Source organism: Heterodontus francisci, chromosome 30, assembly GCF_036365525.1.
Source record: "Heterodontus francisci isolate sHetFra1 chromosome 30, sHetFra1.hap1, whole genome shotgun sequence".
Lineage (NCBI taxonomy): Eukaryota > Metazoa > Chordata > Chondrichthyes > Heterodontiformes > Heterodontidae > Heterodontus > Heterodontus francisci.
This window is the reverse complement of record NC_090400.1, coordinates 8705707-8732544: the sequence shown is the minus strand read 5'-3', so window position 1 is coordinate 8732544 and position 26838 is coordinate 8705707. Positions and strand designations below refer to the sequence as shown.

Below are 26838 nucleotides of genomic sequence, written 5' to 3'. Positions count from 1 at the left end.
TCAACTTGTCCTGTCACCTTCAGTGACTTATGCACGGATACACCTTGGTCCCTCTGCTCCTGCACCCCCTTTTGAATTGTACCCATTTTATATTGTCTCTCCACGTTCTTTCTACCAAAATGAATCACTTCACACTTCAGTCTTCTGTCTCAGAGGTGACTTAAGGCTGACACTTCAAGATCATTGAGAGCTGTCACAAACTAGAACCCAAGAAAGTATGTTTGAACTGGTTCAAGTTTACATTTTCAACCTTTTAAATGATTGGTAACCCACTGTTTACATGGGTATGATCCATTTTCTTTGGGAATTTCTCATTCTGGGAGGGGCAAGCAGAATCCTTGTTACAGACAACATGCCAGAGATTTACAGCACACTGCATGATCAAATTTCAATTTGGCAAAATTGAATGAGTCATTAGTTAAAATTATCATTTTCTGCATAGCATGATCCCATAATGCAATATTTACCCATTTAATCTGTGTTTGGCAGTGTTGGCTGAGAGGAAGGAGTGTGGGAGACCACATTCAGCATCGGCTATCTGATGTGTGTTGTTAGGATCAGGTGAGGGTGGGTGGGGTGGGGGGCGTCGCAAGGCTCTTCTGCTTGTTTTTCCCCTTGTTTGACCACAATGGGGTTTATTCCTTTTTAAACAGTAGATGTGTTTACCCTTTTATCTTTGTTGTGATCATAAAAGAACCAATTGCACCGGTTTTCTTGAGTTCAAACAAGAAAAGGTTAGTTTATTGTATTTAACTCAAAACCTAATCAAGATAAAATAATAAACTACTCTACACTTTCACACACAATCTCACACACAAATAGATTAGAGTGGAGAGGAATAGTTTGGGTTGGATTAGAATCCAGAACAAATAAAAATAATATATTGTCATGCAGGCCCCCCCACTGACCAAATATGAGGCACATTAATTTTGCCACATGGATATTAAATTTCAAATTGTTTCTGGGAAGAAGAGAAGGCCCGTGACAAGGGGTTGCCAGACCCCTGGCTGGAAAGATATTTTTGCATATTAACAAACCGTGTTTGGAACAAAGGAGCTATCCCCTGCTCCAATATGTTGTGCCTAATCTGCACTTATTCTTAAAGAATTCACAAAAGCGGACTGGTGAAAGGTATATCAACGTTGTATTACACATTAAATCATCAAGTGCGAACACTCACTACTTGCACAGGATGCTACCCATCCAGACGTGAGGTGATCGGTCTCGGACTTGCGGCTGCCCTTCTGTTCTGAGTGCTTGGCTCAGGGTGTCTTCAAGTGTTCTTCCCCAGGGGTCTTGTGCCATTCCCAGTTTCAGTCAGGGGTTAAATTTTGTTTTCAAGATCCACCCCTCTTACTTACTGTTAGGGGGTCTGGTATAATGACATAATAATTCCTTATTTGTTTTCAGTGAGAGCTTGGCCAGCACTTTCATTTCTCTCACTCTCCCATTGTCTACTGTGGGTCTAATCATATCTCATGTCCATAGCAACTCGTTAACTGGGTTGTGCAAGGACACTATCTGGTAGCATCTCTCCTGTTTCAGCTTATATTTCTGAACTGTCTGCAATTCCTTTGTGCCATCTGTGTGCTGTTCCCTCCTTTTTCCCAACCCCCATGGTAACAACACACTGTGTATTGTTGTGTGACTAGCCCTTTGTCTCAACTAAGTCCTTATGTGTTTTTACTGGGTCTACAAATACAATCCACAAACAGACGTGGTTAAACCAGTTAGTCACATGACTAACCTGCTTGGCAGTCTGGAGTTTTTTTCTGAATTGTACAGTTTGAATTGAGAGTCTGCAGAAAGCAGTTTGCTCCTGAACTGAAAGAAGACCTCCTGCCTGTCTGTCTTTCTCACGGAAGTCCAAAACCCACTGAAAACACATGAACCCCAAGAGAAAAAAAGTCTCTTCAAGTGAACAAGATTTAAGAAGAATACTGGGACCCAACAAAAAGCAAGATCTACCTACAATCTAAAGCAAACTTGAAGCACAGTAACAAAAAACCCTCTTTAGAGATTGCTTCAAACTTTTCCACTTTATTTTTCTTCTCTTTCTATCCCTATCTGCATGTGTGTATTGCGTAAGCATGCTAGCGTGGGCACGTTGTGTATCCGTAGGCATTAACCGAGTTAGAGTTTGTTTAATAAATGTCAGTCTTCTTTAAACCTAAGAAAGTGTGTGTGTGCTGGTTTCTTTACCTTGTATTTGGAAAGTGGTGAACAAGGATTCACCAAGGGGGAACTAAAACAAGGGAGCACCCGGCGGAAACCCACGCAGTCACGGAGAACTTGCAAACTCCGCACAGGCAGTACCCAGAACCGAAACCAGATCGCTGGATCTTTTCCAGCCAGCAGGCAAGCTTCGAACACCCCACGGTCACCTGGGGAGAGAATACCCCCCATGAGTTCTGTCTCAAAGTCTCAGGAAGTAGTCCCTTTGCAGCAAAAGGCTGCTAATGTTTTCACAAATGGAGAGGCGGTCACATGATGTCCTCGTTTGCAATTTAATTAGATTCAAGCCTAGGAATTCTCCGATAAAAGCAAAATACTGCAGATGCTGGAAATCTGAAATAAAAACAAGAAATGCTGGAAATACTCCAGGTCTGGCAGCATCTGTGGAGAGAGATGAATTCTTAATCTCTCTCGGGTCTCATTGTTTCAATATTCACCTGGAGGCATGTCTCCACTAATGAATGCTTCAAGATGGCTTTGAATGTTCTGTTAAAGAGGGTGATATTGGGTAATCTCAGTTATCCAAGCCATTGACCTGGATGGGAGCCTTGTTAGACATGTGTCTCCAATTTGATGCCTGGAATGTGAGGTATTTCACTACAAATTATGGTGGCCATCTTAGCTGCCAGTTTTTAAAAGTTCAATGTAGGATCCCAGCTTTCCTTTTTAATGTAGGTTTCTAACCGATGAATTAAAAATTCTCATTTGGCAGAGCACGTTTTCTTGACAGTGTGCTCAGAGCCTATTGAACTAAGCATGTGGAGGATGAATGTCATTTGAAGAATGAAGGCAGCCCAATCAGATAAACAGTTTATCTAATGATCTCTAGACGTGTGAAGGCTTTTAATGAGTTGACGTATATTAGAATTAGAATTAGAATATTACAGCGCAGTACAGGCCCTTCGGCCCTCGATGTTGCGCCGACCTGTGAAACCATCTGACCTACACTATTCCATTTTCATCCACATGTCTATCCAATGACCACTTAAATGTGTAGTGGCAGTGCCTCGGTTTATTGTCCTATCCAAAGAACAGCACCTCTCAGTATTCACTCAGTACTGCACTGAAGCACCAGCCTAGATTATGTGCTCAAATCCAGGATTCTGGCCTCACCCATCACCTTCTGACTCAGAGGCATGAGTGCTCCTTTGTGTCTGAACCACAACCTCAGAAGAACAACTGCACTAAGAAAGTTTCTATTTTTCACTTTACTCATCCTCACTGCAACCCAAAGTGAGATTTAGAGTGCAGTACAACTTGTGCCAAACCAGGCTGCTTTGTGATGTGGGCCTGTATCCATGAATGGACAAAGCTATTTGATGAATGGCAGCTTACAGAGTGAGGGGCTTTCAACTCTTTATGACAGAAGGTAACATACTAACAGAGTAATGTTTTGGGCAAGAGAAGATCATTGGTCATCTAGCCTATCTTTCTAAGCTTCCCATCAGAGTCCTTATTGAGATTCTGGAACTAATTGTTCCGTATCTCCTTTCCTATCACAAATTCACCCAGTCCTTCTTTTAAAATTGCACACAATTTTCTGTACCACCATCCTTGCTAATAAATTGTACCACAATTCCATCATCTCCTTCCTAAAAATTGTTCTTTGTCTATATTTTCTTTCCACATTAAACTGTGCCCCTTGAATCTTGCACCGAACAGAAGAGCTCTCTAAACCCATGACAAATTGAGACCTCAAATCAAGGTCTTCCCTCATCCCCCTCTTGTCCAAATTGTAAACCACCAGGGTAGTCAATCTTTCCTCAACCCTCTAAGTTTAGGACACAGCAGTGTAGCCCACCTTTGGACCTGTTACAATAATTCTGAAACACAACGAAAAATGAACACAATACTCCAGATGCGGCCTGAACAAGGCTAGATACAAAATCAAAATCACCTCTTCAGACTTGTAAGTTGCAGCATTAGTTGCATGCCAACATTTGACTTGCACTTCTTCCAATCGCTGCAAACATGGAATCAAAATCCCAGATTCTCTTTTCTGCTTTGTTATCCATGGTCATTAAAGCTGTAATCCACATTCTCAGTTATGCCTAATTTAATGACTTTACATCAGGGTGGAACTGCATCTGTCACCATTAAATGTGTTAAATCTGCCATTTCACCCAAGATCTCAACTGTTCCCATTACTATCTTAATGCCAATTCTTTGTGCTATGTGCCCATTCTTATTCCCTAAGTTTATCCAATATAGGACTTTATAGGACTCATCAGTTCAGGCTGCATTTCAATCCAATTTACAAATTATACTCTATGGAATGATTTACCATCCATGCCTTGAAAAATACTTTTCTGTAAATTAGTATGCTTATAAAGGTACAGTATGTGATCTGCCAAATAAACCATAATATATAGCAAGTCAGTATTTTATTTTAAAAAATTAATATTCATTACCAGCTTTAATGTATATCCTGGGACTTTGCCCTTTTTTTGTTTAGTGTGTTTTAAAGCACCCTGTTAAAGATTGGGTTTCACAATTCTCTTTGCAGGGAAGCCACTGCAATTGACTGTGGAGGCGTGTGATGCCAAAGAAGGAAAGGAAAAGGGATTTGGGCCTACTGCTGTGCTCTATGAATCACTGCTGGGAGATGGTAAATGTTCTAAATGTAGTTTTTAATGGCCTGCTGCATTGAGGTGAGAAGGAAGAGACAAATGAGGTGAGGGTGGCAGGGCATGGGAAAGAGAGAGAGAAAATGGAGTCAACATTTGTCTCTGGGGGAGGGGCTTTCTATAAGGGGTAGTGGGGATGGAATTTCATCGAGGCCAGGGGCGGTATCGATAAATATTTTACATTGAGGTGGAAGGTGCTTTTGGATGTTTGTCAGTGGAGAGGACGGGGAGTGGAGTTTTTAACTCGGGGGTGGGGAGGGGGGGGTGTGCGGGCGGGGTATAGTTTAGTATCAGTTAATATAACTTATTTCCTTTGGTCTGTTGCAGGATTTCTGTCAGAGGCTGGCCATACACGAGCCAGCTTCATTCTATCAACAAGAACAAAACTAGCCATCCAGGTGTCTCAGATCAGGGTTAAGGTAAGTATGTTGGTATAGACATAGATATGGGCTCAATAGTCTCTGACCCTGTCTAACCATCACTGAAAGATTCATGATTCAGTCACTTTTAGACTTCATTTCTGGCCATCCTCGCTGTCTTACCCCTCTATAAACTCCCTTATCCAAAGCGCTGCTGTTTGTATTTTGACCTGTTCAAAGTCCCACTTGTTTATCAATCCCCCAGCCTTCACTTCCTCACTGATGCATTGTCTCTTCATGTTTCACAATGCTTCGAATTTAATAACTTTACCATTCTCAATTTTTCCACAGCTTCACTCTCCTATCTCTGCAACCTTCATTGGCATCTGTACCGTTTAGTGCTCTCAGTTTACTCAGCTTTTAAAAGTCCTCTGTTTCAAACAAGCTTACTGTCATCTTCCCATGGCCCCCTCCCTTTCCATTCCATCCTCTTCCCTTGCACCTTCCTCCCTTGCCCTCGCCCCCGCCCCCGCCCCCTCTGCCTTCGCCCCCTCCCCTCAGGACAGTTTTCCATGTTGAAGGCACCATACATGAATCATGTTTATAGGGTTTCCCTATGTGTCTGATATCTGGCTGCCCAAGGTGAAGTAGTTTCGGCTGGTCTGTTCATGGCATCTTTTCTGTGCTTTACTCAGGTCCATAATGGTGGTAAAGGAGCCAAGTGTGGTTTAATCTTTGCATATAATGATGAGTCAGAAACCTTTGATGCAGAGAAACACTTCAAGAGGTTTGAAAAGTACAATAAATGGAAGCTGCAAGAGTTCCGACAGTTTGTGAAGGAAAGGTGAGACCAGTGTCAAATTATACGAACTAATCCAGATCAGGCTGTTTCCAGTTTGTCAAACTGAGTAGTTATAAGTACACGTTGCATAAAACATACCAGTGTGCATGTTTCTGGTGCGTGTTTTCTGAGTGCCTATTTTGTGAAATCATGTTGTATGACTTGTATGAGCTGCATCAGACAGGTGATATACATAGTTGCCATAGTAAAGGAACTATTCAGTTTAAAGACTTTATAGGGTTGGATGAGTAAGATCATAAGAAATAAGAGCAGCAGTAAGGGATTTGGCCCCTCACCTTCTCCGCCGTTCAATAAGGTCATGGCTGATCTGGTAGTGATCTCAACTCCACTTTCCTGCTTGCCCCCCAGTAACCCTAGAATCCCTTGTAGATCAAAAATCTGTCGAACTCAGCCCTGAATATATTCAATGACCCAGCCTCCACTGCTCTCTGGGGAAGAGAATTCCAAAGATTAACGATCTTCTGAGAAGAAATTCCTCCTCATCTCCATCTTAAAATGGATGCCCCTTATTTTTAAAGTCTGTCCCCTAATTCTAGATTCCTCCATGAGGGGAAACAGCCTTTCAGCATCTAACCTGTCAAGCCCCCTCCGAATCTTATATGTTTCAATAAGATCACCTCTCATATAAGCTCAACCGTTCCTCATAAGATAACCCTTTTTATCCAGGAACCTTCTCTGAACTGTTTACAATGCAACTGTATCCCTCAAGTAAGGAGACCAAAACTGTACGCAGTAGTCGAGGTGCGGTCTCACCAATGCCCTGTACAGGTGTAGCAAGACTTCCCTACTTTTATACTCTATCCCACTTGCAATAAAGACCAACATTCCTAAAAGCTTGCTGTACCTGCATACTAACATTTTGTGATTCATGCACAAGGACACCCAGATCCCTCTGTACAGTCTGTATTTATCAGCCTAGTATTTCTGGCTGAAGCAATTGTACAAATGGTGTACAATTCCTGTTCTCCCTGTGTTGGATGTACTTGTGATGCTATATATGTGCACAATAGGTTGTTTGAAGCCGCTAATTTTCAGTGGTTATTTTGTCTGAAGCATACAATCTGTATCAAAGCCCAATTACAAACTGGTGCTGAGAACATATCTCATTGCCTTGTTGACATCTGTGGAGATATAAATTTAGGAGCAGCACTTAATCACAAGATCATCATGGAATAGATTAAATTGCTGTGTTAGCTGCGTACTTGTGCATTAGTATGGACCTGCCCCTGGAATTTTGTTAAGGTTGTCGTGAAGTGGAGTGTTGTGAATGGATTCATGCCTATGACTCCCAGATAGCAATTTCCTGATCTTCACACGATGGAAAGCAGCTGTTCCTCTTTTAGAGGGGAAGTGTAGAGTTCTCCACTGAAACAATTTGCAGGAATATGTCTTTTGTTAAAGAAAGGCCAAAAACAACTTTTTATGTAGAAAACTTCATTTTGTAAATAGATTTTCATGCTGAATATGATTTCTTATGATCAGTGTCTTTAACACTTGTTAAATGTTTATGATAATTGCCTTCCCTCCCACAAGCTTTCTCGCCCCCCCACCCCAACCAAAACAAAAAACTGCTTGGGGGCATAATATTTAGAAATTGGGTGTTGCGAATGTGCTAGAAGCTCAGTTATCTTTCAAATTTTGAGGTGAGATTTGGCCAGAATGTTTCTGGTCAGTATAATGCATTATTGTAAGCAGGTGTTTACCTTATCGAGGGGCAACTACTACTGTTGTCCTGAAAATGACATTTTGTTTTATAACTGATGGTTTCTTACCTCTCTCCCTACAACAGACACAGTGGTCAGAGCGTTGATCTGGATGGAGATGATCCTATTGGCTGGTTTGAACTGGAGGATGAATGGAATGAGACAGAAGTAAAATTACAGACCTGTCGAATCAGCAAGGTAAGGATGGTACCAACGATACCACTTCCATCTGTGCTTGTCATTCGAGCTGGAAGTTTGCAACTGACTGGAGTTTGTATAGTTGGGGGTTCACTGTTCAAGTTGAGAGACAAGTAATGATGCAGTAATCCTATTTGCTATCTGTAAATTTCATACTGCTTTTTATTTTCTGAAATATATATTATGTAGTTTTATGTCTTTCACTTGTATCAAATAAAACTGGGTAAAAGCTGTAAACCGGAAAGCCTGCAATTGTTGAATATGGCAGTGAATTCCTTGTAAGCAATAAACAGGTGAGATTTTTGTTACAGGCACTTGATGTTCCAGTTGATGCCAGTAGGTGGCACCTGTGTATTGGTTATTTCTGCAAATTGTAACAAGATTTGACTTGCTCTTGGTATTAACGTGACTGCTTGCTGCCTGTTTGCAGAGGTTTTCTAGGTGATTAGGCAGTGGTGTTGGACATGCAACTTTCAAACTGTTGTATGATCATTCTAATGCAACTTGAATTTAAATCAGCACTGTTGGTAATGCACAAGGAAATATGTTCATAAATCTGATCTGATTTTGCTGTCTTGTAGACTGTCGTAAAGACTGAACAAGCAAGATATTGTACTGGTGGCCCAAACCAGGCACTAACTCAGTAAAAGTAAAATATGTAGTTGTTGGATTTTTTTTATTCACTCATGGGATGAGAGTGTCTCTGGCAAGGCCAACACATATTGCCTGTCCCTAACTGCCCTTGAGAAGGTGGTGGTGAGCTACTTTCTTAAACTGGTACAGTCAGTGCTCTGAGAGTTCCAGGATTTTAACCCACAGCCAGTGAAGGAATTGCAGTATATTTCTGAACAGGACAGTGTGTGGCCTGGAGGGGAACTTGCAGGTGATGGTGTTTCCATGCATCTGCTGCCCTTGTCCTTCTAGGTGATGGAGATCGCATGTTTGGAAGGTGCCTTCGAAGGAGCCTTGGTGAGTTGCTGAAGTGCATCTTGTAGATGGTACACACTGCTGCCACTGTGCACTGGTGGTGGAGGGAGTGAATGTTTAAGCTGGTGGATGGGGTGCCAATCAAGCGGGCTGCTTTATCCTGGATAGTGTTGAGCTTTTTGAGTGTTGTTGGAGCTGCACCCACCCAGAGAAGTGGGGATTATTCCATCTCACTCCTTTCTTATGCATTGTAGGTGGTGGACAGGTGTTGTGGAGTCAGGAACTGAGTTACTTGCCGCAGAATTCCCAGCCTCCCACCTGCTGTTGTAGCCACCGTATTTATATGACTGGTCCAATTAGGTTTCTCATAGATTATATGCTTACATTGCATTAAATAGTTTAAAATTATTTGTTTTTCTATCCTTTAGGACATCTTAAAAATATATGTATGCATATTACATAGTTTATGCCTTTGACTTGTATCAAATAAAGCTGAGTGAAAAGTCTGCTTTAAACTTGAGAGTCCCTGCAATTGTTGAATAAACCAGTGGGTTTCTTGTAAACAATGAACAGTATGCAGGTAATGTGGTGAGATTTTTGTTCTAGGCATTTGATGTTTCAGATCTATAGTTTTAGTAACTTTAGTTGAAGTCTTTCTACAAGGGCAACAGTTTAATGGTACCAGCCTTCACAACCTGTTTTGTGGCGATGATGACTGAATTCTGTCTTGATTTTTCTCCCCAGTATCTGATGGTGAAGTTTCTGTGTCCCCGTCAAGAGGATGAGAATAATGTGCGTATTGGCATCAAGCATCTAACTATTCGTGGTTACTTGAGACCATCCAATCAAGAATGTGTCTCTTTCCCTGATACAGCATCAAGCGGTCTTGTTACCGGGCAAACTCTTGTGTTGAAGACACTCTACTTTATCCAGCAGCTGGCACAGGATGCAGTATGTTGTAACTTTTTTTTTAATCCATATAAAATATTCAAGGATACTGTACTTAAAATGAAACTTTTATTTCCAAGTTTTCTCCACTCGTGTGACTTTTGCTGGGGTCCAACTCCACAAGCATCAGCAGCCCTCATCCAGGTGACTTGGTTGCAGGTAGGTCCAGAGGGTGGCTATCCATCACAGCCAAACTAATTCCTGTCTTAGGATCAAAGAATCATGCAGCATAGAAGGTGATCATTCGGCCCATCTTGCTTGTGCTGACTCTTTGGAAGAGCTGTCCAATTTGCCCTTTCCCCATAGCTCTGCAAATATTTCTCCTTCAAGTATTTATCCAATTCCTGTTGAAAGTTGTTTCTGAATCTTGCCACCCTTTTAAGCCTGATCATAACTAGCTGCTGAAGAAATTTCCGCTCTTCTCGCCTCTGGTTCTTTAGTCAATTAATTTAAATTAATTTAGGCTAATGGCATGTTGGCCTTTATTGCAAGGGGATTGGAGTACAGGAATAAAGAAGTATTGCTACAATTGTACAGGGTTTTGGTGAGACCACATTTGGAATACTGTGTGCAGTTTTGGTCTCCACATTGAAGAAAGGATACACTTGCTTTGGAGGAAGGGCAGTGAAGGTTCACGAGATGAGGGGGTTGTCCTCTGATAGACTAAGTAAATTGGGCCTGTATTCTCTGGAGTTTAGAAGAATGAGAGGGGATCTCATTGAAACATATAAGATTCCAAAGGGGCTGGATAGGGTAGACTCTGAGAAATTATTTCCGCTGGTCAGGGAATCGAAAACATGACAGCACAGTCCCCGGGTAAGGGGCCGATCATTTAGGACTGAGATGAGGAGAAATTACTTCACTCAAAGGGTTGTGACTCTTTGGAATTCTCTACCTCAGAGGGTTGTGGACGCTCCATCATTGGATGCATTGAAGGCTGGGGAAGATAGATTTTTGTTCTCAGGGAATCTAGAGGTATGGGGAGCGGGCAGGTAAGTGTAATTGAATCCTAAGATCAGCCATGATCATTTTGAATGGCGGAGCAGACTCGATGGGCCATATGGTCTACTGCTCCCATTTCTTATGTACAGTTACCTTAAATCTCTGTCCCCTAGTTACTGACCTAACTGCCAGTGGAAACAGTTTCTCCTTATTTACCCTTGATCAAAACAATTGGTGATTTTAATGCCTCTATTCAATGTCCTCTGAACCTACTCTGTTCTGAGGAGAGCAACACAGCTTCTCGAGTCTGTCCATGTAATTTGACTCCCCACATCCTTGTTATCGTTTTAGTAAATCTTCTCACTCTCTCTTGAAATCCTTCTTAAAGTATGGTACCCGAAATGGGCACAGTACTCCAGCTGGGGCCTAACCAGTGATTTGTCAAGGCTTAGCATAACTTCCTTGCTTTTGTATTCGATGCTTTTGTTTATAAAGCCAAGGATCCCACCTTCAAAGATTTGTGTATGTACTCCCACATGTGTCTCTATTCCTGAAGCCCCTTTAGAATTGTACCATTTAATTTATGTTGCTTCTCATTCTTCCTGCCAAAATGCATCACCTCATGACTATTTGTTAAATTGCATCTGTCATGTATCTGCACATTTCTCCTGTCTGTCCATGTCCTCCTGAAATCTGTTACTATCCTCCTCACTCTTTGCTACATATCTGAGTTTTATGTCATCTGCAGACTTTGAAATTATGCTCTATATTCTCAGATGTAGGACATTAATATATATCAGAAAGAGCAGTTGTCCTCATACCTATCCCTAAGGTACACCACTGTATATTTCCCTCCAGTCTGAAAAATGACCCTTCACCACTACTCTGCTTTCTGTCTCTTAGTCAATTTCATATCGACATTGCCACTCCCGTTTAATCCCATGGAATTCAATTTTACTAACAAGTCTATTATATGGTACTTTATCAAATGCTTTTTGAAAATCCACATCAATCGCACTACTTTTTTGGAACTCAAATTAGGTTAGTTGAACACAATTTGCCTTTAACAAATCCAACCTGTCTGTCAACCTGACCTGTAGTTGCTGGGCTTATCCAGCACCTTTTTTGAACAAGTGTGTAACACTTGCAATCTTCCAGTCCCTGTGCACCACCCCCTCATCTAAGGAGGATTGGAGCATTGTGGCCAGAGCCTCTGCTATCTTCACCTTTATTTGCCTCACTAAACTAGGTGTATCCCATCTGGACCAGGTGATTTTTCTACTTTTGAGTATGCCAACCCTTTAAGCACCTCCTCTCTGTTTTTATCCACAGTGTTTTTAGTCCCTAATTGGCCTCACCATTTCTTTGACAAATCTAACTTCAGTTAATCTAACATCTATCTATATTAGTGATCCAGAGCAGAGGTCCTCAGTAAGATCAACTAACAAAGTATGGATTGTGAATTGAACCCAGGAACTTCTTTCATGGCTTGAATTTTGCTATGTAGTGCAGTTATCCTCAAAGTCATTAGGATGAGGATCTTGAAACCAGTTTTCTGGGGTACAGATGGCCAGTGGAGTGTGGTGAGTTTGGGGTGATGGGACTGCAGGATATTTGAGTGGTTTATACGTGTCATCTGAACACTTGCAGAACAGTTGTTCCCAATAATTTATTTTGCCCTCTGATACCTTCTCTAGCTTCCATTCCTCTAGGTATCTCCTCATCAAGTCCTCTTTGCTTCACCAGGGATGGATCATTCTGCCACTGACCTGTGACCCATTTTAATTTATTATTGCGTTATGCCATTTGCTGTTTATTTTATTAATCTTGTGTTCTGCAGTTTAGTTTTGGCATTACTTGACTACCTCTTTATTTTTGGAACTTTACCTTGGTTTTTGAATCACTGATGGGTTGCAGCTGCTGCTTGCTGTCTGTTATGAGACACGTAGTTAGAGCCACTTTGTGTGTGACTAATATTTTTCAAGTGGAAAGCATTTTTAGAACCATTTATTGGAGTGTGTTACTTGAAAAAACATCTAGATATATGAAGTTTAATTGTGCCTTTTTCTGTGTTTTGCTGTCAGCAATTATTTTCTCTGAGGAAAAAGAATAATTTTCAACTGCATTGTCCCACAGTATAACACCACAGTAACTTTGGGTTCCCTACATCCTTCAGTCTGTTTAATTTGCCCCGATATCTAGGTAAATTTCATAGGATATCAAACATAAAACGTCTCATTAGAATGCTTTAGCTACTGGTTCTAAGCTGTGGCTTTAAAACAACACCTTGCATATAGAGTTAGACAGCACAGAAACTGGCCCTTCGGCCCATCGTGTCTGTGCCAGCTGTGAAGTACCTATCTATTCTAATCCCATTTTCCAGCACTTGGCCCGGAGCCTTGTATGCTATGGTGTTTCAAGTGCTCATCTAAATGCTTCTTAAATGTTGTGATGGTTCCTGCCTCTACCACCCCTTCAGGCAGTGTGTTCCAGATTCCAATCACCCTCTGGATGAACTTTTTTTTCTCAAATCCCCTCTAAACCTCCTGCCCCTTACCTTAAATCTATGCCCCCTAGTTATTGACACCTCCGCTAAGGGAAACAGTTTCTTCCTATCTATGCCCTTCATAATTTTGTATACCTCAATCATGTCCCCCCTCAGTCTACTTTGCTCTAAGGAAAACAACCCTAGCCTATCCAGTCTCTCTTCATAGCTGAAATACTCCAGCCCAGGCAACATCCTGGTGAATATCCTCTGCACCCTCTCCAGTGCAATCACATCCTTCCTATAGTGTGGCGACCAGAACTGTACACAGTACTCCAGCTGTGGCCTAACTAGCGTTTTGTATAGCTCTATCAATACCTCCCTGCTCTTCTATTCTATGCCTTGGCTAATAAAGGCAAGTATCCCATATGCCTTCCTAACCACCTTATCTACCTGTGCTGCTGCTTTCAGTGATCTATGGACAAGTATACCAAGTTCCCCCGGACACTCTGTACTTCCTAGGGTCCTACCATCCATTGTATATTCCCTTGCCTTGTTAGTCCTCCCAAAATGCATCACCTCACTTCTCCGGATTAAATTCCATTTACCACTGTTCCGCCCATCTTACCAGCCCATCTATATCATCCTGTAGTCTAAGGCTTTCCTCTTCACTATTTACGACCCCACCAATTTTCGTTTCATCTGCAGATTTACTGATCATACCTCCTATATTCACGTCTAAATCATTAATGTACACTACGAACAGCAAGGTCCCCAGTACTGATCCCTACGAAACACCATTGGTCACAGGCTTCCAATCGCAAAAACAACCCTTGACCATCACCCTCTGCCTCCTGCCACTAAGCCAATTTTGGATCCAATTTGCTAAATTGCCCAGGGTACCATGGGCTCTTAGCTTCTTAACCAGTCTCTCATGCGGGAACTTATCAAAAGCCATGCTGAAGTCCATGTAGACTACATCAACTACTTTACCCTCATCTAGTCACCTCCTCGAAAAATTCAATCAAGTTTGTTAAGCGTAATCTCCCCCTGACAAAGCCATGCTGACTATCCTTGATTAATCCCTGCCTCTCCAAGTGGAGATTAATCCTGTCCCTCTGAATTTTCCCAGAAGTTTCCCTACCACTGATATTAGACTCACCGGCCTATAATTACCTGATTTATCCCTGCTATCCTTCTTGAATAATTGTACCACATTCGCTGTCCTCCAGCCCAGGTACCTCTCCTGTGGCCAGAGAGGATTTGATAATTTGTGTCAGAGCCCCTTCTATCTCCTCCCTTGCCTCACATAACAGCCTGGGATGCATCTCATCTGGGCCTGGGGATTTGTCCACTTTTAAGCCCGCGAAAACCGCTGATACCTCCTCCCTTTCAATACTAATTTGTTCGAGTATATCACAATCCCCTCCCTGATCTCTACACCTACAATGTCCTTCTCCATAGTGAACACAGATGAAAAGTAATCATTTAAAATGTCACCTACGTCCTCCGGCTCCACAAACATTGCCATGTGTCCCTAATGGGCCCTACTCTTTCCCTGGTTATCCTCTTGCTCTTAATATACTTATAAAATGCCTTGGGATTTTCCTTTATCTTGCCTGGCATTGTTTTTTCATGCCCCCTCTTCGCTGTCCTAATTACTTTTTTTAAGTACCCCCTCCAACACATGCTGTACTCCTCTAGGGCATCCGCTGTTTTTAGCCCTCTGAATCTGCCATAAGCCTCAAGCCTCCTTTTTGTTTCCTTATCCAATCCTGTATACCCCTTGACATCCGGGGTTCCCTGGACTTGTTGGTCCTACCTTTCATCTTTACGGGAGAATGTTGGCCCTGAGCTCTCAATATGACTCATACAGGTCAGATGTAGACTTTCCTACAAGTAGCTGCTCCCAGTCCACTTTGGCCAGATCCTGTGGCGCAGTGGTTAGCACCGCAGCCTCACAACTCCAGCAACCCAGGTTCGATTCTGGGTACTGCCTGTGCGAAGTTTGCAAGTTCTCCCTGTGACCGCGTGGGTTTTTGCCGGGTGCTCCGGTTTCCTCCCACAGCCAAAGACTTGCAGGTTGATCGGTAAATTGGCCATTATAAATTGCCCCTAGTATAGGTAGGTGGTAGGGGAATTGAGGGAAGGTGGGGATGTGGTAGGAATATGGGATTAATGTACGCTTAGTATAAATGGGTGGTTGATGGTCGGCACAGACTCGGGCCTGTTTCAGTGCTGTATCAATAAATAAATTAAATAAAATTGAAATCGGCCTTCCCCCAATTCAGTACCTTTGTTTCCGGTCCATCTTTGTCCTTTTCCATAACAATCTTAAATCTTAGAGTTATGGTCACTATCCCAGAAATGCTCCCCCACTGACACTTCTACCACTTGTCTGGCCACATTCCCTAGGATTAGGTGCAGTACCACCTCTTCTCTTGTAGGACTTTCTACGTGCTGGCTTAAAAAGCTTTCCTGGATTCACTTTAAGAATTCCTCCCCCTTTAAGCCTTTTGCACTAAGACTATCACAGTTGATATTGGGGAAGTTGAAATCCCGTACTATTATTACCCTATTATTTCCACACCTCTGAGATTTGCCTACATATCTGCTCCTCTATCTCTCCCTGACTGTTGGAGGCCTGTAGTACACTCCCAGCAAAGTGATTTTCCCCTTTTTGTTTTTAAGTTCTACCCATATGGCCTCATTTGAGGAACATTCTAAGATATCATCCCTCCTTACTGCAGTAATTGACTCCTTGATCAATAGTGCAATACCACTTCCTGTTTTACACCACCCCATCACGCCTGAAGATTCTATACCCTGGAATATTGAGCTGCCAGTCCTGCCCTTCCCTCAACCATGTCTCTGTGATAGCAATAATATCATATTCCCATGTGTTAATCAACGCCCTCAATTCATCTGCCTTACTTTTAAGACTCCTTGCGTTAAATTAGATGCAATCCAGCCTTGCATTATTCGCTTGTGCCTTAACAGGTCTATATTTGCTCTGCCTTCCAGACTGATTTAGTTTCTCTTCTATATTTGGCTGTGCATCACCTGCTGCTGTACCTCCACTCTGTATCCCATTCCCCTGCCAAATTAGTTTAACCCCCCCCCCCCCCCACCCCCAACAACACTAGCAAACCTCCCAGCAAGGATGTTTGTCCCGCTCCGGTTCAGGTGCAACCCATCCAACTTGTACAGGTCCCACCTTTGCCAGAAACAGACCCAGTAATCCAGGAAACTAAAGCCCTCCCTCCTGCGCCATGTCTTCAGCCACGCATTCATCTGCTCTATCCTCCTGTTCCTGTACTCACAAGCACGTAACACCAGAAGTAATCCAGAGATTACATCCTTTGAGGTCCTGCTTTTTAATCTGCTACCTAGCTCCCTAAAGTCTTGTTGCAGGACCTCATCCCTCTTTCTCCCTATGTCGTGGTACCAATGTGAACCACGACCTCTGACCATCCTCCCCCTTCAGAATGTCCTGCAGCTGCTCCATGACATCCTTGACCTGAGCACCAGGGAGGCAACATACCATCCTGGAGTCACGTTTGCGGCCACAGAAACGCCTATCTGTAACCCTTACCATAGAGTCCCCTATCACTATAGCGCTGTCAGTCTTTTTCCTACCCTCCTGTGCAGCTGAGCCATCTGTGGTGCCACAGACCTGGCTTTTGCTGCATTCCCCTGAGAAGCTATCTTCCCCCAACAGTATTCAAAGCAGAATATCTGTTAGAGAGGGTGATGGACCCAGGGGACTCCTGCACTACTTGCTTAGTTCTTCTACTCTGCCATCCCCTTTCTGCCTGACCAGTCTTTACCTGCGGTGTGACCACCTCTCTGCACGTGCTATCATGGATGATCTCAGCCTCGTGGATGGTCCGCAGTGTTCTCAGCCGCCACTCCAGATCCGAAATGCGGATTTTGAGTAGCTGCAGCTGGAGACACTTCCTGCACACGTGTTTGCCCTGGACACTGGAAGTGTCCCTGACTTCCCACATTGCACAAGAAGAGCAATCCATGTTGCCGAGCTGCCCTGCCATGACCTTCCCTTAATTTACTCCCCTGAATTACTGAAAATTGAGATTATTTACACTAGGGACCTTGATTCCCTAAAAACCACTACTTACTATATTAAAAAAAAAAGTAAAAATTCCTAGTAATTATTAATAAATTACACTAATAAAAAACACACTTTAGTAGTACTAACCTTATCACCTATAAGGTAGGTTTTAAATAACACTTTGATGTGGTAATACATCTCAAGGAACTTCGCAAGAGTGTTATTAAACAAAATGTGGCACAGAGCCACATGAGATCTTGGGACAGATGACCACAAACTCAGTCGAAGAGGTAAATTTAAAGGAGCGTTTTAAAGGAGGATAGAGAAGTGGAGAGGTTTAGGGAAGGAATTCCAGAGTTTAGGACCCAGACAATAAGGTACCACCACCAATGGTGTTTTTTTAAAAGTTCATTCATGGGATGTGGGCGTCGCTGGCTAGGCCAGCATTTACTGCTCATCCCTAATTGCCCTTGAGAAGGTGGTGGTGAGCTGCCAGTCCACATGGGGTAGGTACACCCACAGTGCTGTTAGGAAGGGAGGTCCAGCGACGGTGAAGGAATGGCGATATAGTTCCAAGTCAGGATGGTGTGTGACTTGGAGGGGAACTTGCAGGTGGTGATGTTCCCATGCATCTACTGCCCTTGTCCTTCCAGTTGCTAGAGGTCGCGGGTTTGGAAGGTGCTGTCTAAGCAGCCTTGGTGCGTTGCTGCAGTGTAGCTTGTAGATGGTACACACTGCTGCCACTGTGCTTCGTGGTGGAGGGAGTGAATGTTTGTGGATGGGGTGCCAATCAAGCAGGCTGCTTTGTCCTGGATGGTGTTGAGCTTTGTGCGTGTTGTTGGAGCTGCACCCATCCAGGCAAGTGGAGAGTATTCCATCACACTCTTGACTTGTGCCTTGTAGATGGTGGACAGGCTTTGGGGAGTCAGGAGTTGAGTTAATCGCAGCAGGATTCCTAACCTCTGACCTGCTCGTGTAGCCGTGGTATTTATGTGGCTACTCCAGTTCAGTTTCTGGTCAATGGTAGCCCCTAGGATTTTGATTCTAGGGGATTCAGCGATGGTAATGCCATTGAATGTCAAGGGGAGATGGTTAGATTCTCTCTTGTTGGAGATGGTCATTGCCTGGCACTTGTGTGGCGGGAATGTTATTTGCCACTTATCAGCCCAAGCCTGGATATTGTCCAGGTCTTGCTGCATTTCTACATGACTGCTTCAGTATCTGAGGAGCCACAAATGGTGCTGAACATTGTGCAATCATCAGCGAACATCCCTACTTCTGACCTTATGATTGAAGGAAGGTCATTGATGAAGCAGCTGAAGAAGGTTGGGCCGAGGACACTACGCTGAGGAACTCCTGCAGTGATGTCCTGGAGCTGAGATGATCTCCGACAACCCGAACCATCTTCCTTTGTGCTAGGTATGACTCCAACCAGCGAAGAGTTTCCCCTTGATTCCCATTGACTTCAGTTTTGCTGGGGCTCCTTGATGCCATACTCAATCAAATGCTGCCTTGATGTCAAGGGCAGTCACTCTCAACTCGCCTCTGGAGTTCAGCTCTTTTGTCCATGTTTGAACCAGGGCTGTAATGAGGTTAGGAGCTGAGTGGCACTGGCGGAACCCAAACTGAGCATCACTGAGCAGGTCATTGCTAAGCAAGTGACTCTTGATGGCACTGTTGATGACACCTACCGTTACTTTGCTGATGATTGAGAATAGGCTGATGGGGCAGTAATTGGCTGGGTTGGACTTGTCCTGCTTTTTGTGTACAGGACATACCTGGGCAATTTTCCACATTGCAGGATAGATGCCAGTGTTGTAGCTGTACTGGAACAGCTTGGCTAGGGGCGCGGCAAGTTCTGGAGCACAGGTCTCCAGTACTATTGCCGGAATATTGTCAGGGCCCATAGCCTTTGCAGTATCCAGTTCCTTCAGTCATTTCTTGATATCACGTGGAATGAATTGAATTGGCTGAAATCTGGCATCTGTGATGGTGGGGACATCAGGAGGAGGCGGAAATGGATCATCAACTTGGCACTTCTGGAAGATTGTTGCAAATGCTTCAGCCTTATCTTTCGCACTGATGTGCTGGGCTCCCCCATCATTGGTCATACTCAGCAGGTCTGGCAGCTTCTGTGGCGAGAGAAACAGCGTTAATGTTTCAAGTTTGTGACCCTTCATCCAAAGTTCTGATAAAAGGTCACAGATCTGAAACTGTAACACTATTTCTGTCTCCACAGATAATGCCATACATGGTGAGTATTTCCAGCATTTTCTTTTTTTATTTCAGATTTCCAGCATCTGCAGTATTTAGTTTTTGTATCACTTTAAGATATACTTCTGATGGATAATAAGTGCAGTGTTTCAGTCTTCCCACTCGATGCGGAAGGCTAGCCTATATTTACTGCTCTAGCATTCCCAGGTATAAACTATTTTCTATAAACTCATTGCCAGCAATTTGTTGGCTATGTAACTTAGTCCATCTTTTTACTTTGAAATAGTTGGAAGCAGGTTGAATGCATTGGATGAAAGGGTAATAAAGATTGCTACTGAGGACTTGAACAAAAAGTTCCAATCACAAGTTCAATTACCTTCAACAGAATAATATATCAAGAGCATGCCCACCAAGGACCTATGTGAACCTTCCACGTAATGCCTCAGTATGCTGTGTATTGTTTTTTTTTAGGCCATGTTGGCTGCTGGTTTGGTTGATTAATCGGTACGCTTTCTTTATCTGTAGGCAGAATTGAGAGAGCGGAGGTTAAAACAGAAACCTTATCTGGACTTTTCAGACCTTAACCTGCAACTCTTCTGGAACTTCTACGAAAAATTCAGACAAAAGTAAGCCCGCAATCTTTTCTTCCTTCTGATTTGAATCCTGTTACTTGTCTTCTGGGGGCAGAAATTCATTTTGGAGTAGGTTCTTTATTTGATGTTTCTGGCACCTATACCTTACACAGAGGACATTCTTCATGTGTGATCATGGACAGAGACTGATGGCATGCCATTTGCTGGGGGGGTGCGGTGGGTTGGGGGGGAAAGGGAATTAAGTCAATGTCAGTGTCCCAACAGAAACATTAGGGGAAAGACTTGCATGACCTCAGGAAATCCCAAAGTTTTTATATGCCGTTAAGTACTTTGAAGTATAGCTATTGTTATGCAAGAAACACAGCAGACAATTTGTACACAGCAAGGCCCCACACTCAGCAATAATAATGACCAGATAACCTGACTTAATGATGTTGGTTGAGGGACAAATATAGGCCAGCAGAACTCCCCTGCTCCACTTGGAAATAGTGCCATGCGATCAGAGGGCCTTGGTTTAACATCTTATCTGAAGGACACCACCCCCGATAGTGCAGCCCACTATAAGTATTGAATGGGAGTGTCAGCTTAGATTTGAGAGTGGAACTTGAACCCATAACCTTCTGACTCAGTTGCGAGCTCGATCACTGAGTCACGACTACCATTGCCGAGCCCAGCTCTGGTGGTGATGGGAGCTATGTGTGAGAAAATCTTCCCCCTTCTTAATAGCCTAGGAGTACTGAGACAAAATGTACGCACTCTAGCCTGGGATTGAACTTGGGACCTTCCTACATTGCATGGCTCAGTGTGTCCTTGTGCAGTCTGTTTTACTCTGAACCATCAGATGCAATGATCCACACACACTATTCCACCACAAAGTCTAATCCAGAATGCTGTGAAAACCAGGGCAATGGCATTAAAATAATTTGAAGCTCTTTTGCTAAAATATTCTCGTTTCTTTTAGAGGGGAGACATTTTTTGGTAAAGGGATTGTTTGGTAAAGAGACCTGCAAAGCATTTGCGGTGCAATTAGTGTCTTTATTGCCACAGTACTTCTTTAAATCCCCATTCCATGCCGTTTTATCCTTCCCATGCCATCCCTCTTAAATCATACTCATCCCATTCCTTTCATCCCTCTCATATCATCCCCATCCATTCCACAACCCACCCCTTCTTCCTGTGCCATCCCCATCATTGGGAATGTTGATAACCGAGCTTGTGGTAAAATAATTTGTAGGGGTTGGAAGTTTTTTCAGGCGGAGTGAATTAATGTTGAACTTAGCATAGAGGAAATAATGTGTCTATGAAAGATTTGATTGAAGACAGACGAACAGAATATTTAGTCATAAAATTCAATTGATTTGTAGATCATTTCAATTGTAAACATGCCCACAGAAGCACAAGGAATTTACAGTTTAGTGTTCAGTGTATGTCAAATCCTTAAAGTTGTGAAGCATTTTAAATGGTCGTCATAGAATCATGGAATAGTACAGCACAGAAGGAGGCCATTTGGCCCATTGAGCCTGCACTGACTCATTCGATGAGTAGTATTGAGCGTTTAAATTCAGTCTGTTTTCATTGCTTGCTATGTATACAGATGGTTTAATAGTCTAGAGGTGTCAGGCAGCCTGGTGGCAGAGAGGTGGGTATTTTGACATGTGATATGAACTCCTGCCTGTGCGTTCCCAATCTCGGGGCTCTGAGATGGTAGCAGGGAAAAAGAAGGAAGCAGGTAAATTCTCCACAGATATGAAATTAAATTGGCTGAATTAGCTAGGTTCTCCCTCCAATGCCTCCTTGAAGTTTATATAGTCATGCTCAGCTGCATATTGGGACATTGTATATGCATATTTTGAGACATGACATATGGTAAGTGTAGCATGCTCGGGAAAGGCAAGTGACTGGACCTATGGTTCCCAAATCTTTTCAACACTTCGTGGGTGGGTGGGGTGGGGGGTGGCTGCGGGGCGGAAGTGGGGAGAGATTGTTTGAGAGGTGTTCTTGGCCTCCTCTAGATTACCAGGATGATGGAAATAAAACTAGTCATTCTTAGAGTGGTGACAACTCTTTCTCTTCCTGGCTGCCCTCAGTAATGAAAAGTCAGAGGATTAGAAGAGAAAGAGCTCAAATTATGGCAAAACATTAGCTTTCCTGATTGTGTGTCTTCGTCTAAACTTTCAGGACAACACTCTTTGCTGAGGGAAGACCAATATAGGGAATGTAATGTTCATTTTTCTTTTGCCCTGCAGTCAAGAATTTGAGTGCCTCCAGGCACAGATGATTTTGTTGCAACTGCTTCAGAATTGCTTGGTGTTACTGTCTGGATCTCATCAACCTGCAAAGGCACAATCTAGCACTGAAAGCAAGCAACCTGTCGATAGAGAATCTGCTCGGGATCTTTATGTGTATCTTTGTAAAGGTAATGAGTGGGAATGCTTTGGTGGTGTTTGAGTTTTGTGTATTTCATGATCAGCTTAAAAGAAGTATTATGGTAGGTCTAAGTGGGTGGATGTTGATGTATCTTCCTTTGTACACAACTGTTGGCGATGTGAGAATGCATGAGTTTCACTCTGTAGAGATGTATTTGTTCACACAGTAGTGCTCTGTGTTTTGTATGACTGGGAAATTGATCCAGTATTCAGCAGTACTGAAGTTGTAGAGTTGCTGCTAGTTTGTGCATCTCTTAATATTGTCTTTTTTCCGAGTAGTAGTGGATGAACCAGAATATGACACTGTTTCTGGGGCGATGCTGAGGAAGGAAGCTGTAAATACCATCCTTGGTGGAGCAGCCATCTTTTTTCCAGATGTACAGACCCGGCGCAATCAGCTTTTTAAAATGATGGTAAGATTCAGGGTTCCAGTCAAGCTCTTCTTGGTTAAACTGCAACCTGTGCAGGATGTTGTACCCCCAGGTCTCTCACCTTGTGCTCTTTAACTTTTGCAGGAATCAGTCACTGAACCATCTCAACCTCAGTCTGCTACAATTACGTTCCAGTCCCTTTGTCATTACTTTAGGTGAGTCAGAAGTGCATGATGCTTTTTTTTTTAAAAAAAAAAGGAAGGGACTAGAAAGAAAAAAGGAATTTTTATTTATTTCATGACTTCAGGATGTCTCAAAGTGCTTTAGAGCCAATTAAGTACTTTTCAAGTGTAGTCACTGTTATAATGTAGAGAAACACAGCAGCCAATTTGCACGCAGCAAGGCCCCACAAACAGAAATAAGGTAAAAAGACCAGATCATCTGTTTTTGGTGATGGTTAAATATTGGCCAGGCTAGCTCCTCTGCTCTTCAAATGGTGCCATAGGATCTTTTACATCTGCCTGGGAGAGCAGAGCTGGTCTTAGTCTCATCTGAAAGATGGTACCTTCAACAATGCAGCACTCTTTCAGTACTGCAGTGGTGTGGCAGCCTAGGTTATGTGCTTAAGTCTCTAGAGTAGGGCTTGAACCCACGACATCTGACTTAGAATCTGTGCAAAATATGCGGAGTACAAAAGTAACAATTCTGTTTTATCTGTCAATAGAGGTATATTAATGGATCTACAGGTAAGTGAGAATAACACTTGCTTGCACTTTTGTAAAGTTATAGCACAGAATGAAATTGATGTCAGACAACAGAATATATGTTTGCATCTATAGTTCCTAGACAAGTCCAGATTTGAGCTGTGTTGATGCTATTCATCTGCTTAGGGAGATAGAGTCTGGATTAGTCTTGCTGCTCAGACGATTACTACTTCCTGTTGGCAGATTATGAAGGCCAGAACTCTCAGTGAACACTCAATTGTAATTGTGGGGAAGCTGTAGCCAGGGAACTAAATAGGTTGGTGGTAGCTGGGAGGAAATTTTGTCTTTGTAAAGAGACAAACTTCAGTTGAAATACACTAAATCTCAGGATGATAGTCAATGAATTGACTCCTTACTTAGCTAGATTCTAGCTGTTACTTTATGCAACGCTAACATCATTATGCTTAAAATTGAAATTAAATGTTTGGGAAATAATTCCAAAATGTATCCGTTTATCCAGCATGAATTATGGGCAGCCTCTCCATCTTATCAAAGCCTCCTTGCCAGGCTCTGCATTCACCAACCCTGCTCAAACTGCAGAGGTGGCATACCCGATCTCCAAATAACACCATGTCCTCTCCCAAACTCCCCCAGGGTTGTTATCTCCTTCAAGCAGCTGTTCCATCCCTCGTGCCTATTCTTTAAAATCCTTGTCTTTTATTGCCACTCTTCCTGTTCCTTCCCAAGCTATTCTACTTGCTGTTGCACAGAGCAACTCCTCGTCCTCAGTGATGTGAATCTTCACCTTAACTCCCTTAGCCCCCTCTTCTCTGAATTCGACATCCTGCTGCCCTTCCTCGATCTTCCCTTTCATATAAACACTTCTACCCATAAAGTCAAAATAAGTATTCTCAAGTCCGCAATTCTATAAATTCTCTGACCACTTCCTCAGCATCCTTCACCATGCACATTCTGTTACGTTCCTACAATGCCACTATTTTCACCATCTGCCCATCAAAATAGAACTCTTTTAGACCCCTCTAATGTTGAATTCCCAAGTCCTCCACTTCTGGTCCTCACTCATCACAACCTCTTGGTTGCAGTCAATTTGCTTAGCTGCCCTCTCACCTCTACCTTTGCTGATTCCAAGCAAACTTATCACTGCCCATTAGCACTGCTGTTGTTTGTTGCAACCCAGCCACTTTTGCTTCTGAGGGGCACAAATTTGCGCACAACCTGTTGTACAACTGACCTAGCCATCATTTGCTAGATCTGGCTTGACCACAGCGAGCACTGTTTTGCTTTCAGCTCTTCATCCAACATCCACCCACTATTTCAGGTTCATCCTTTTTTGGAAAATCGACTGGTTCCTTAAACCTGTCTGCTGCATTCCCTCTTCTAGCACCTGAAGTACAAAACGTGAGGAATCCAGCAGTGTCTGTCCATGTAGCTACTGTAACTTTTCCTGTTCGTTTACTTCCAATTCTGAATATGGAACAATGCCCCTTCTGTCCAATATCATCTTTTTTGGGATTTTCTGTAATAGAGCCTTCATGTTCAGTTTATATTAAAAAAAAATCCAGAAACCACATTGTGAATTAATGTAGTCCAGGAACAGTGTGTTTTAACTGCAATGCATTAGAGTTGTTCTGTTGTAGCAGAGCTTTGAATTGCTATTGCTTAACTGTGGCTCTAGAATTCCATTGCCTTTCTTCTTGTTCCAGTCTGCTAAACTTGTTTTCTCCCCCGACATGTAAAATAATGCATTAATGTTCTGGTGGGATCCATCCAGGGATGAGTCTCTTTTATATTGTTCGTGTTATTTAGCAGTAGAAAGATGCTTTGGCAGCTTGGATGAGTTAGTAAGTCAGCAGAGTTTTTTGACCAAAGGCATAAACAGCAAAAACTGAGAATCTACTGTGACCTCAAGTGTATTTTGTTTCCTTCACTCTTTAGGTGTCCTGTACAGTATTTTTGATACTCATTTGTATATTATACTTATGGACTTAAATTGTTTTTCAAGCCTAGACAAGTCCTGTAGTTTTGATTGTTGTAATTTGTCATTTTCTGGTATAGCAATCAGGATCCAAGTGGGCTGCTTCAGTTACCGCAAAAGGGGGTTCCTGCAGAGTTTGACATTAACCCAGTAATGATGGTCATGGATACTTTGCTGTTAGTAGCAACACGAGAGGTAAGAGGCTTGTTGTCTGTGCTCGCAGTGAGAGAAAACCAATGAGTGATTTGCTGATTTTGATCTCTTGAACCTAATAATGATTTTTGGGGAAAGGCTGGTAATTTGCAACACAAAACTATGAGCATTTTATTCAGATAATGTAAAGAAATGCTAATTGTTTTCCTACTTGAGATCTCTCTTTAATGAAATTGATATTTGCCTACATAAAAGTCTCATTCAAGTTTATTATGTATTGGAATGGACCAAATAATGCACTTGCCTTTACTTCTCTGTGCAATTTATAGTTAGTCTCTCTGACCTGGATGTCCTCTTTCTCCTCCTCCCCTTCCCACCACAATAACATTGTTTATTTTGGTCATTGAATCGTGCTCAAATAAATATTAACTGATATTGAAAGAACCCTTTCATGATATGGATCTGTTATTCATGGAACATTTTGTGCTCACTGACCTACATTGGCAACCTGCTAGGCAACACTTGGATTTTAAAATTCTCGTTTTCAAAACTGTCCATGGCCTTGCCCTTTCCATTACTGTGACTTCTTCCAGCCTTACAACCCTAGAAATCTCTGCGCTTTTGCAGTTCTGCCCTCTTGCACATTCTTGATTTTCATTGCTCCACACTTGGCAACTGTGCCTTCAGCTACCTAGACCCTAAACTCCAGAATTCTCTCTCTTAGCCTGTCAACCTCTCTACCTCTCTCTCCTTTAAGATGCTCCTTAAAACCTATCTCTCTGCCCAAACTATTGGTCCACCTGTTTTAATATCTCCTTACGTGGCTGGTGTCAAATATAGTTTGAGAACACTCATTTGAAGCATCTTTGGATGAGTTACTATGCTAAAGGCACTATAGAAATGTAAGTTGAGTTGATGGCATCTTCTGTGTGTCCCAGCTGTAAACTTGTATTCTGTGCGAATGGGTATTGGTTACTAAAATACACTATGCTATAGCATAATTTATTGAGATCCAACCCTCAC

At 42.6% G+C, this 26838-nt stretch overlaps 1 protein-coding gene across 1 annotated transcript in view; it reads left to right on the top strand.

Moving 5' to 3' along the window:
* The window catches only part of zzef1 (zinc finger, ZZ-type with EF hand domain 1), a 305676-nt gene that overhangs the window by 47817 nt on the left and 231021 nt on the right, over positions 1-26838 (top strand). Inside the window, 10 exon segments of the mRNA XM_068010068.1 lie at positions 4742-4843; positions 5190-5281; positions 5917-6065; positions 7873-7984; positions 9656-9862; positions 20098-20198; positions 22412-22581; positions 22871-23004; positions 23107-23177; positions 25743-25857. Of these exon segments, the coding sequence (XP_067866169.1) occupies positions 4742-4843; positions 5190-5281; positions 5917-6065; positions 7873-7984; positions 9656-9862; positions 20098-20198; positions 22412-22581; positions 22871-23004; positions 23107-23177; positions 25743-25857 (1253 nt within the window).